The sequence below is a fragment of the Salvia miltiorrhiza genome, chromosome 8 (assembly GCF_028751815.1).
Source record: "Salvia miltiorrhiza cultivar Shanhuang (shh) chromosome 8, IMPLAD_Smil_shh, whole genome shotgun sequence".
Classification (NCBI taxonomy): domain Eukaryota; kingdom Viridiplantae; phylum Streptophyta; class Magnoliopsida; order Lamiales; family Lamiaceae; genus Salvia; species Salvia miltiorrhiza.
Window position 1 is genome coordinate 52,647,348 of NC_080394.1, and position 12,294 is coordinate 52,659,641.

The following is a 12,294-nucleotide window of genomic DNA, read 5'->3' on the forward strand; positions in this document are numbered from 1 at the left end:
AAACCATGGCAAAATTGATCAGTTGATTAAGTTCAGGGAAAATTTGATAAAAAAAAGTTCATGGCAAACTTGAAAATCGGCCCAAAGTTCATGATTTTTTACGTAATTAACCCTATTTTAAATAACTTTTCATTTAAAATCAGTGCCTGAAGCACTTATGCATGTTTATAGAAGACAAAAGAAAGTGTAATTTTTCATTTTGACATTTTTATATAATTTTTTAAAATAGTTAATTATAAATTTTATTATAGCTCGTGCATCGTACGAGAGGGTATATTATTATAATTGAAAAGATAATTTGGTGGAAAAAAAGAAAAAAGTTAATGAGAAATTAGAACTTAAAAAAAAAAACTTAATAGATATAGATATAGATATAGATATAGATATAGATTTAAATTAAATATGAATGAGTCGGTCGCCTCGCCCTTTTGGAAATGAAATAACAACAAACTTAGCAATTGAAAAAAAAAATCAAAACCTTATGGAAATAAACGAGTTATCGCACTCTCGCACTCTTTGTTTCTAACCTTCTTAAACCCTAATTCCCCTTCTCCCTCATCTGCATCTTCAATTCCATAGCTTGGGGACACAGCAGCAAGATTGAAGAAGAGGTATTTATGGAAGATGATTTCACCTTACATTTCTCTTTTATGGTGAAGATATTGAATTAATTTTGTTGATGTGATTACTGAAATCCATCTTTATGCGTAAATTGCTGAAATCACGTTTATGTAAATATGTTTGCATCTCCCGATTCCTACATTCTCGCATCGTCTCAGTACCTGCGCGCGTCGAGGCGGCCGCCTTTCGCCGACGAGGCGTGCATACATAAAAATCTTACAGGGGCACAGTGATTTTCACAACATTGATATTGGGTTATACTTGTTTGGATATTATCCGCCTCCAGCGATTTTCACAACATTAAATTTTGTAAAACCTAGGGTTTATGAAATGGCTATTTTTTTTTTCTTCTTCGTAATTTGGTAATTTTGTTCTTCGTGATTGGGATGTTTGGTTTGGGATGAGTTATTGATTGTAGGTTTTTATTCTTGTTGTGATATAGGGAACCTTGTTAACTGTTGACGGGCAAGATGGCTCATCCAGGTGGCGGAGCTGAAGCGCATGCTCGGTTCAAGCAGTATGAGTACAGAGCAAACTCGAGTCTTGTTCTTACCACGGACTCTCGACCTCGTGACACCCATGAGCCAACTGGGGAGCCAGAGTCATTGTGGGGGAAGATTGACCCTAAATCCTTCGGTGACAGGGCATACAGGGATAAACCTCCTGAGTTGGAGGAGAAGCTTAAGAAATCTAAAAAGAAGAAGGAGCGGGAGCCTGCTCTTGATGCTGCTCCACCGAGGAGCAAGAAGAGGCGTCTTCAGGAGGAGAGTGTCCTCACCTCATCGGATGAAGGTGTTTACCAGCCCAAGACGAAGGAAACAAGAGCTGCCTATGAAGCCATGCTCAGTGTTATTCAGCAACAACTGGGTGGGCAGCCCTTGAACATTGTTAGTGGTGCTGCTGATGAGATTTTGGCTGTTCTCAAGAATGAGACCATCAAGAATCCTGAGAAGAAAAAGGAGATTGAGAAGTTGTTGAACCCCATAACTAGCACTACTTTTGATAACCTAGTTTCCCTTGGGAAACGCATTACTGATTACCATGATGGTGGCGACGCTGGTGATACTGCTGTTAATAGAGATGATGGCCTTGATGATGATGTTGGTGTTGCTGTGGAGTTTGAGGAAAATGAAGAGGAGGAGGAGGAGAGTGATTTGGATATGGTACCCGAGGATGAAGAGGATGACGATGATGTAACTGAAGTAGATGGTTCTGGGGCCATGCAGATGGGTGGGATTGATGATGATGAGGAACAGGAAGCTATGGAGGGAATGACATTGAACGTGCAGGATATTGATGCATATTGGCTTCAGAGGCAGATCACACAGGCGTATGACCAGAAGATTGATCCGCAACAGAGTCAGAAACTCGCTGAAGAGGTTCTTAAAATCCTTGCTGAAGGTGACGATCGTGAAGTTGAGACAAAGCTGTTGGTGCATCTACAGTTTGATAAGTTTAGTCTTATCAAATTTTTATTGCGTAACCGGTTGAAAGTAGTGTGGTGCACCCGCCTGGCAAGGGCTGAAGACCAAGAGAAGAGAAAGGAGATTGAAGAAGAAATGATAGGTCTAGGGTCAGATCTTGCTGCCATCCTGGAGCAGTTGCATGCCACTAGAGCGACTGCCAAGGAGAGGCAAAAGAACTTAGAGAAAAGCATTAGGGAGGAGGCTCGCCGACTCAAGGACGAAACTGGTGGAGATGGTGGACGTGAGCGTCGGGATCTGGTTGATAGAGATGCTGATGGTGGTTGGTTAAAGGGACAGCGGCAACTTCTTGACCTTGACAACCTTGCCTTTCAACAAGGTGGCTTGCTGATGGCCAACAAAAAATGTGAGCTTCCAGTGGGTTCTTATAGAAATCATAAGAAGGGTTATGAAGAAGTTCATGTGCCAGCTTTGAAGCCCAAGCCATTGGCTGATAACGAAAAGCTTGTGAAGATATCTGACCTGCCCGACTGGGCGCAACCAGCTTTCAGAGGAATGAGCCAGTTGAACAGGGTACAGAGTAAGGTTTATGATTCTGCACTATTCACACCAGAAAATATCTTGTTATGTGCTCCTACTGGGGCTGGGAAAACAAATGTTGCTATGCTTACCATACTTCAGCAAATTGGTCTGAATAGGAATAATGATGGGTCTTACAACCATAGCAATTATAAGATTGTGTATGTCGCACCTATGAAGGCTCTGGTGGCCGAGGTTGTAGGCAACCTTTCTAATCGCCTGGAGCCATATGGTGTCAAGGTTAGAGAACTGAGTGGAGATCAGTCATTGACGCGTCAGCAGATTGAGGAAACTCAAATTATAGTGACGACCCCTGAGAAGTGGGATATTATTACCAGGAAATCAGGTGATCGTACTTATACACAGCTTGTAAAACTCCTGATTATTGATGAGATCCATCTTCTGCATGATAATAGAGGTCCTGTGCTCGAAAGTATAATTGCAAGAACTGTTCGTCAAATTGAAACTACTAAAGAGCACATTCGGCTTGTTGGCTTATCTGCTACACTTCCAAATTATGAAGATGTTGCTATATTTTTACGAGTTAAACTAGACAAGGGGCTGTTCCACTTTGATAATAGCTACCGGCCTGTTCCTTTGGCTCAGCAGTATGTCGGGATTACAGTAAAGAAACCGTTACAAAGATTTCAATTGATGAATGATGTTTGCTATGAGAAGGTGATCAGCGTCGCTGGAAAGCATCAGGTGTTGATCTTTGTGCACTCAAGGAAGGAGACAACAAAAACTGCTCGCGCAATTCGTGACACGGCCCTTGCTAATGATACTCTGAGTAAATTCTTGAAGGAGGATAGTGCAAGTCGTGAAATTCTCCAGTCTCATACAGAGCTGGTTAAGAGTAGCGATCTTAAGGACCTATTGCCATATGGTTTTGCAATTCATAATGCTGGGATGGTTAGAGCTGATCGCCAAATTGTTGAAGAGCTTTTCGCAGATGGGCATGTGCAAGTCTTGGTCTCTACTGCAACTCTAGCTTGGGGTGTTAATTTACCTGCTCATACTGTTATTATCAAAGGTACTCAAATCTACAATCCTGAAAAAGGAGCATGGACTGAGTTGAGTCCTCTAGATGTCATGCAGATGCTTGGCCGTGCTGGAAGGCCTCAATATGACACTTATGGTGAAGGAATCATTATAACAGGGCATAGTGAGCTGCAATATTATCTGTCTTTGATGAATCAACAGCTGCCTATTGAAAGTCAGTTTATTTCAAAATTGGCTGATCAGTTAAATGCAGAGATTGTCCTTGGAAGCGTACAGAATGCTAGAGAAGCATGCAAATGGCTCTCATACACTTACCTTTTTGTTCGAATGGTGCGTAATCCTACCCTTTATGGTTTGGCACCCGATGTTCTGAAGACAGATGAGACCTTGGAGGAAAGGAGAGCTGATCTGGTAAGCTTTAAAATACTGTTTACTTATTTCTAAACTTTAATTTTGCATTGTATGCTGGATTTATTGTATGCCCGTTGATTTTATTGCAAGTAGCTATGTTTCTTGTCCTGTAGAGAAGATTTGATATCCTTGTTTTGCTTTTTCTAATGTTCTTTTGTTTTTGGTGGTAGGTAGGCAGGAGGCTGAGGCCTCGTGCTTCTGTTTTTGAGACGTAGCAGTTGAATAAGTTACTTATCTTAGGAGACTATCTTCCTAGGGTTCATACACACCTACTTAACCTTTATAATGCACATGAGGTTATAATACTATGTTAGTGAATCAGTAATTTGATTATACTGTAATATCATTATTGTGTCATAAATCATAATATATTCTATGAATGAAGCCTTAAATCATAATTGACCTCCAACAAGCATGCGGCATATTGCACTTGCCAATTGGTTGTGGTTTTGGTTCCTTACAGATCTCTAGACTCCCCAGCATTCCTCCACTGTTGATCAAATAATAAAAAGATAGTGTTACCTTGTTGAATTCTGCATGGTTCATTTTGATTTACCTTAAAATTATTTGGTATAGATTTAATAGGTCTGTTGAATTTAGTAAGAATGCCTTTTTTACATGTTACTAATGTTCCACGCTTTTCAGATTCATTCAGCAGCAACAATACTGGACAAGAATAATCTTGTGAAGTATGACAGGAAAAGTGGATATTTCCAGGTCACGGACTTGGGTCGCATTGCTAGCTATTACTATATAACTCATGGGACTATTTCAACGTACAATGAGCATTTGAAGCCAACAATGGGTGATATCGAACTTTGTCGTCTCTTCTCCCTTAGTGAAGAGTTCAAGTACGTCTCTGTGAGACAAGATGAGAAGATGGAGCTGGTCAAGCTATTAGAGCGAGTCCCAATACCAATCAAAGAGAGTCTTGAGGAACCTAGTGCCAAAATTAATGTTCTTCTTCAAGCCTATATTTCACAGTTGAAGCTTGAAGGACTATCATTGACATCTGATATGGTTTATATCACTCAGGTATGCCTCCTCTTTTCTATCTAACTTTGTGCATGTTTTAAAGTTGGTTGATCTTTTTGTGCTGCTCTCAGCAACTAGTTCTAACTAACTTTTAATTGCTTTCGCAGAGTGCTGGGCGTCTGATGCGAGCGCTATTTGAGATAGTTGTAAAAAGGGGATGGGCACAATTGGCAGAGAAGGCTCTAAAACTGTGTAAAATGATAGGCAAGAGAATGTGGAGTGTGCAGACACCACTTCGTCAATTCCATGGTATTCCAAATGAAATTTTGATGAAGTTGGAAAAGAAAGATTTGTCCTGGGAAAGGTACTATGATCTCTCTTCACAGGAGATCGGAGAACTTGCCCGTTTCCCTAAAATGGGAAGAACACTTCATAGATGTATTCACCAGTTCCCAAAACTAAACATGGTTGCACATGTTCAACCCATTACTCGCTCTGTTTTGAAGGTTGAACTGACAATTACGCCGGATTTCCAGTGGGATGACAAGGTCCATGGATATGTTGAGCCTTTCTGGATTATTGTTGAGGATAATGATGGGGAACATATTCTTCATCACGAATATTTCATGTTGAAGAAGCAGTATGTAGATGAGGATCACACGCTGAATTTCACCGTTCCTATATATGAACCACTACCTCCTCAGTATTTCATCAGTGTTGTGTCTGATAGATGGCTAGGGTCACAGACTGTTCTCCCCATTTCTTTCAGGCACCTCATTTTGCCTGAGAAATATCCTCCTCCAACTGAGTTGCTTGATTTGCAACCCCTACCCGTTACAGCATTGAGGAATCCAGCGTATGAATCGCTATATCAACAGTTCAAGCATTTCAATCCTGTTCAAACCCAGGTCTTCACTGTCCTGTATAACTCAGATGACAATGTCTTGGTTGCTGCACCGACTGGTAGTGGGAAGACCATATGTGCTGAGTTTGCTATTTTGAGAAATCATCAAAAGGGACCTGAAAGTACCATGAGGGCTGTCTATATTGCTCCTATTGAAGCTCTCGCAAAGGAAAGGTATCAGGATTGGAAGAAGAAATTTGGAGAGGGTCTTGGAATGAAGGTAGTTGAATTAACTGGGGAGACTGCAACAGACTTGAAACTTCTCGAGAAAGGTCAAATAATCATAAGCACTCCTGAGAAATGGGATGCTTTATCTCGCCGATGGAAACAAAGGAAGCATGTTCAGCAGGTTAGTGTGTTCATTATTGATGAACTTCATTTGATTGGAGGTCAAGGTGGGCCTATCCTGGAGGTCATAGTCTCTAGGATGAGGTACATTGCTAGTCAGCTGGAGAACAAGATTCGTATTGTTGCCCTGTCAAGTTCTCTTGCAAATGCCAAGGATTTGGGAGAATGGATTGGCGCTACATCCCACGGTCTTTTCAATTTCCCTCCTGGTGTTAGGCCTGTACCTTTGGAAATTCACATCCAAGGTGTTGACATTGCTAATTTTGAAGCAAGGATGCAAGCCATGACAAAACCTACATACACAGCAATTGTGCAGCATGCTAAGAACGGTAAACCTGCCATTGTATTTGTTCCTACCAGGAAGCATGCCCGTATGACTGCGGTGGACTTGATGACTTATTCAAGTGTGGATAGTGAACAAAAACCCTTGTTCTTATTACAGTCTTCAGAAGAGTTGGCTCCCTTTGTTGCCAACATAAAGGAACCTATGTTGAAGGAGACTATTCAGTTTGGTGTGGGTTATTTGCATGAAGGCCTAAGCAGTACAGATCAGGATATAGTAAAGACATTGTTTGAAACAGGTTGCATTCAAGTCTGTGTGATGAGCAGTACAATGTGTTGGGGAGTCCCACTGTCTGCTCATCTGGTAGTGGTTATGGGAACACAGTACTATGATGGCAGAGAAAATGCTCATAGTGATTATCCAGTCACTGATTTACTGCAGATGATGGGTCATGCCAGTCGACCGCTAGTAGACAATTCTGGAAAATGCGTCATCCTCTGTCATGCCCCACGCAAAGAATATTACAAGAAATTCCTCTATGAAGCTTTCCCGGTTGAAAGCCATTTGCATCATTATCTGCATGATAATCTAAATGCCGAGGTGGTGGTTGGGGTCATCCAAAACAAGCAGGATGCCGTGGACTACCTGACTTGGACATTTATCTATAGAAGGCTGACTCAGAACCCAAACTATTACAATCTTCAAGGTGTCAGTCACAGGCATCTCTCAGATCACCTGTCCGAGCTCGTGGAGAGCACCATCAGTGATCTAGAAGCGAGTAAATGTGTTGAAGTTGAGGATGACTATTTACTGGCCCCTGCAAATCTTGGCCTGATTGCTTCTTATTACTATATTAGTTACACAACAATTGAGCGCTTCAGTTCCTCTCTGACTTCTAAAACAAAGATGAAGGGTCTCTTGGAAATCTTGGCTTCAGCCTCAGAGTACGAGCAGCTTCCAATAAGACCTGGAGAAGAAGAGTTGATAAGAAGGTTAATACATCATCAGCGCTTCTCCTTTGAAAATCCCAAGTACACGGATCCAAATGTCAAAGCAAATGCTCTACTGCAAGCTCATTTCTCCAGGCAGACAATTGGTGGAGATTTGTCTTCTGACCAGCAGGAGGTGCTTATCTATGCAAGCAGGCTTCTTCAGGCCATGGTTGATGTAATTTCGAGCAATGGCTGGCTCAGCCTGGCCCTTCTTGCCATGGAAGTAAGTCAGATGGTAACTCAGGGAATGTGGGAGCGCGATTCAATGCTCCTCCAACTTCCTCACTTCACCAAGGAATTGGCTAAGAGGTGCCAGGAAAATCCTGGGAAAAATATTGAGACAATCTTCGATCTGCTGGAAATGGAGGATGATGAAAGGCGGGAGCTATTGAAAATCTCCGATACACAGTTGATGGACATTGCTCGGTTTTGTAATCGCTTTCCCAACATTGATCTGACCTATGATGTGCTGAACAGTGAGAATGTCACAAGTGGGGAGAAAGTTTATGTACAAGTCAGCCTCGAACGTGATCTTGAAGGAAGAACAGAGGTTGGACCTGTTGACGCCCCCAGATATCCTAAATCGAAAGAAGAGGGCTGGTGGCTGGTGGTTGGTGATACCAAAACCAATCAGTTGCTTGCTATCAAAAGGGTCACTTTCCAGAGGAAGTCCAGGGTGAAACTCGACTTTGATGCTCCTACAGAACCCGGAAAAAAGACATACACACTATATTATATGTGTGATTCTTATCTAGGTTGTGATCAAGAGTATAGCTTCACTGTGGACGTCAAGGAAGCAGGAACACTGGAAGAGGATAGTTAGATGATGGTTCCCTGCCAGCCTAACCTGCTTGACAATGCGTCATCCTGTAAGTCCTCAGAAAGCTATCTGATTTTTTTTTTCGTTTTATTACCTTGTTGCATATACACTTCTGGTCAGTAATATCTAATTTGAAAATCTGCATTATCTTATTAATTGCTCCGTAATGGTGCTGAATATTTTGAAAAGATTATAACATTGAACATCCTTGGATGAAAATTCTCTGTAACTTGTACGTTGACCAATCCTATTCATGCTGCTTATAAAAAGTCAAAATCCAAGACGAGTTTCATATGTTTCTTAGTGAGTATGATAGTCATTCAACGTGTTCTACATTACACATTAACGGAATATCAACATCTCTTGATTCTTTGTTATGTTCTGCAGACTTCATTGTGGTGCATATCGTACTGTGGCTAGCTGTTGGAACTCCCGGACACTTACTGCGTCTAGCTTCTGCAGTTTTTCGTTGGTTCGAACTCGTATAAGCAAACATCTATTTATCCCTGTGTTCTGTAACAACTACCGGTCTGCTCGCAATTTTTGGCTTTGCCATGAGAATGTTACTCCTGTTGTAATTTGGTTGGTATTTTCTATTATATTCTGCTTTTGAATGTTGGTTGGCATGGGGGAACAAATTTGACATTTGTTGATGAAATCCAACATGAAGGTAACAAAGTTAAAATTACTTATAGTTGTATAATTATGAAACTTGGTATGAATCTAACGTGAAAAAACAGGTTACATCATTATTATATGGCATCGGTTAAGTCATATGGACATTTAAGGCTTTCATCTTAACTTCAATCTGGAGGTAATTGATAATGAGAAAAATTTTGGGATAGCCAAAACGAACGCAAATTATTCAGTGCGGCGGGTCGACCCGCTCCAAACCCGTGCTCCGCTCAAAGAAGAGTTCAATTACACCAATGTTCATCAGGTTAATGCAGTGCAATTCTCGAGTTTCTGTCGAATTTTGGCTGATTGTTTTAGTTTAAGGTGTTCCAGGTACTACTGATTTCTGTATTTGTGTGCGTCACTAGTTCAATTTCGAGAACTCACAATGCGGCTGGTAATTTATATCTGAATGTGTAGGAATTGGTCAATAAATGGTTAAATAAATAGCTAGCCATTTGATGTATGAATATGTCTTCGGAAATTTATTCTGATTCATATATTGATATGTTTGGCTTCTTTCAATAATTCATGCTCACGCTTGTTAGTTTCTTATTGTGCAAAGCTAAACAAGGATCATCTACTTTCATGAATAGATTTCAGTAAAACTGACTATCGTTGAGCATGGCTGGCAATTGAGTTTTGAGGGATTTTGAATACTCGTAGAGCACAACTTCCGATCCAATTATGTTACATTTCTGTATTTATAGAAAATAAATCTATTCAGAAAAGCTTTCAGATGATGCTATTCAGTGTGTTTAAATCTTCTTATTGCTGTTGATAGATTTGTAAGAACGGTAATTTTGACCAAGGCACCATTGAAAGCTGATGTTAGAAAGTTAGATTATTCTTTACATTTAGGGTGTTTTTCTGATCTTATCCTGTGAATGTACAGGTCCCCAAAGTCCTAAAGATTGTGGTGAACTGTGGAATTGGAGAGGCTGCCCAAAATGCGAAGGGTTTGGATGCAGCTATGAATGATTTGGCACTTATTACTGGGCAAAGGCCAATCAAGACAAGAGCAAAGAAGGCCATTGCCACATTTAAGATTAGAGAAGGACAACCCCTTGGGATCGCTTGCACCTAAGAGGCAGTGTAAGATATTATTCCCATTGCATCACTTTCTCTCCTCGAGTGTTTGTTTGTACGCCATAAAAGTTATAAGAGAGTGACATGTTATATCATACTGATTTATAGTGTTATTGGTATTCCAAGTGAAACTGACTAACCTAGTGGCAAACAGAGGTACTAGTTAAAAAAACAAGGGTTGTGGAGTTTGAGGTGCTTGTGCACCTGGTTATCGTTTACTTTTACACGAAATATGAAGATATATGGCATAATAAATGATGATAAAAGGTACAATATATCTGTCTAGTCCAACCGACCTTGTTTGCTCCTACTGAATGTAGAATGCATGTTAGAAACTAAACACTTAGTGCTCCAATTAGGGTTGTCACAGGAAAAGGCACGAGTGGTTATGAAAATAAATGTCACATTCTTGCCTTTATTCGGGGCATCATGGATCTATTGTGGTATGTCTTGGAACAATGGCAATTAAAGGACCGAAGTTCTTGGATCCTTAGCTACCTGGACCGCAGCCATTCTTAGGAGTGAGTACTTATAAGTTCTAGGACGATGACAACCACCTGTGGTAATCGGTGTCACCACCTGGATAATTGCCTTTGTGTGTCTTGTTGCCTATGATATTTCACCTGTTGTAAAGCTATGAAAGAAATACCACATTTGAGCTAACCATCGACTCTCCCCTTTAACTTCATTTGTTTTCGGCAGGTGATGTACTCTTTTCTTGATCGGCTCATCAACTTGGGATTTCCTAGGACGCGTGATTTTCAAGGGGTGAGCGGCAATAGCTTTGATGGAAATGACAACTACAGCATTGGCTTCCGCGAGCGGACTGTGTTCCCAGAGCTCAGTTTCGACCTACTTGGCAAGCCGAGGGGAATGGATGTTTGCATTGGGACAAAGAAGCTCACAGATTGCTGGCTCTCATGGGAATGCCTTTTAGAGAAGGTGCTGGTGGCGGCGGTGCTCCAACCATAATGCGCAAGAAGAAGCTCAAGGCTCATCACTTTGACTCGAAATTGAAAGCAAGGTCAAAGCAGAAGACCAAGAAGAGATAAGAACTCTTCTCTTGTTCTCGAACGTTTTTGTATTTATGTTGGAAGCGATGATGATTTTGAGTTTCTGGTTGGAAATTCATGTTATTGTTTTTTGTTCTTGTGAAGTCAACTGATTCTTGATATTTCCAAATTATATTCTGATGTGGTTTAGTTAATGGAGTACTAGTTTGATTTTTGATTTACGAGTAGATTAATCAAATTCATGATATGTATTTTGTATCTTAACAGAGAAAAAAGTATATACGAGAGTTTATCAATATATTATTCCGATCATTTTATTAATGTAATCAGTTACTACATTTTATATAACTTTTGAACTTTGAAGGTTTAATAATAACTTTCGTTACATTCTTTTAAAGAAACACAAAATATTTATATTATAGAATGATATTTTTTTAATTGATGTTGCAGAATGATATTAATATCTGTATCATCTAATGAAAAAAATGCCTAGTAGATCGTTATATGCCGATTTAAAATTAAGCAAAAATACATGACTAATAATCGTGTTTGATTGGGTGGAATACTGAATAAATTTCATTAGAATTAAAATGTATGCTAAGAAACATACCAAAAAGTACCAAGGAACTAAAGAATAATCTACATTGTACTCCCCCGTCCACAAAGAACGTGTGGTGGAGTGGAGGGCACAGATTTTAAAGAAAAAGTTGGTAGATGTGATTTTAGTATTAAAGAATAGTATTGGGTCCACCAAATTGTAAAAATAAATGATGTGTATTTTGTAACTATTGAGTGTGAATGGGGTTTCAAGTATAAAGAAGGTTTTTAAAAAGGAAAACACACCATCTTTATGGACGGACGAAAATAGTAAATACTCACTCTTTGTGGGCGGAGGAGTATTAAAAAGCTAAGATTTCAATTTAGAATTGATTTCAAAATTGAGTGACAATGTTATATTCTTCTTTTTATTTTCTTTTTCTTTATCTTTTTTTTTAATTTATTTATTTCTAGAAATGTAAAATTAAATAAATTATAAAATATTTAATATACATATCAAATTAAAGATCACAATAAGAGCTTTAATTTGATATATTATATGTAAATATTTGATTTAAAATATAAAAGTTATATTATTTAAAGATTAAAATTAAAAAAAAT

At 39.6% G+C, this 12,294-nt stretch overlaps 1 protein-coding gene and 1 pseudogene across 1 annotated transcript; both read left to right on the plus strand.

Annotated features, from left to right (window-relative positions):
• The first annotated feature begins 422 nt into the window (after positions 1-422).
• On the plus strand, positions 423-8,973 carry LOC130999025 (DExH-box ATP-dependent RNA helicase DExH12-like). Its single transcript, XM_057924498.1, has 5 exons — positions 423-611; positions 1,064-4,037; positions 4,683-5,072; positions 5,180-8,408; positions 8,747-8,973. Exons 2-4 carry the CDS (start codon positions 1,092-1,094, stop codon positions 8,360-8,362), a joined length of 6,519 nt encoding a protein of 2,172 aa, XP_057780481.1. The 5' UTR covers positions 423-611; positions 1,064-1,091; the 3' UTR covers positions 8,363-8,408; positions 8,747-8,973.
• LOC130998660 (50S ribosomal protein L5, chloroplastic-like) lies at positions 8,366-11,351 on the plus strand (annotated as a pseudogene).
• Positions 11,352-12,294: the final 943 nt, after the last annotated feature.

Bases quoted from the DNA above. Each gene is read 5' to 3' on its own strand.
- LOC130999025 (XM_057924498.1), top strand. From the start codon at position 1,092: ATGGCTCATCCAGGTGGCGGAGCTGAAGCGCATGCTCGGTTCAAGCAG. The intron at 4,038-4,682 runs GTAAGCTTTAAA...CACGCTTTTCAG, and splicing joins AGGAAAGGAGAGCTGATCTG to ATTCATTCAGCAGCAACAAT. The intron at 5,073-5,179 runs GTATGCCTCCTC...TTGCTTTCGCAG, and splicing joins ATATGGTTTATATCACTCAG to AGTGCTGGGCGTCTGATGCG.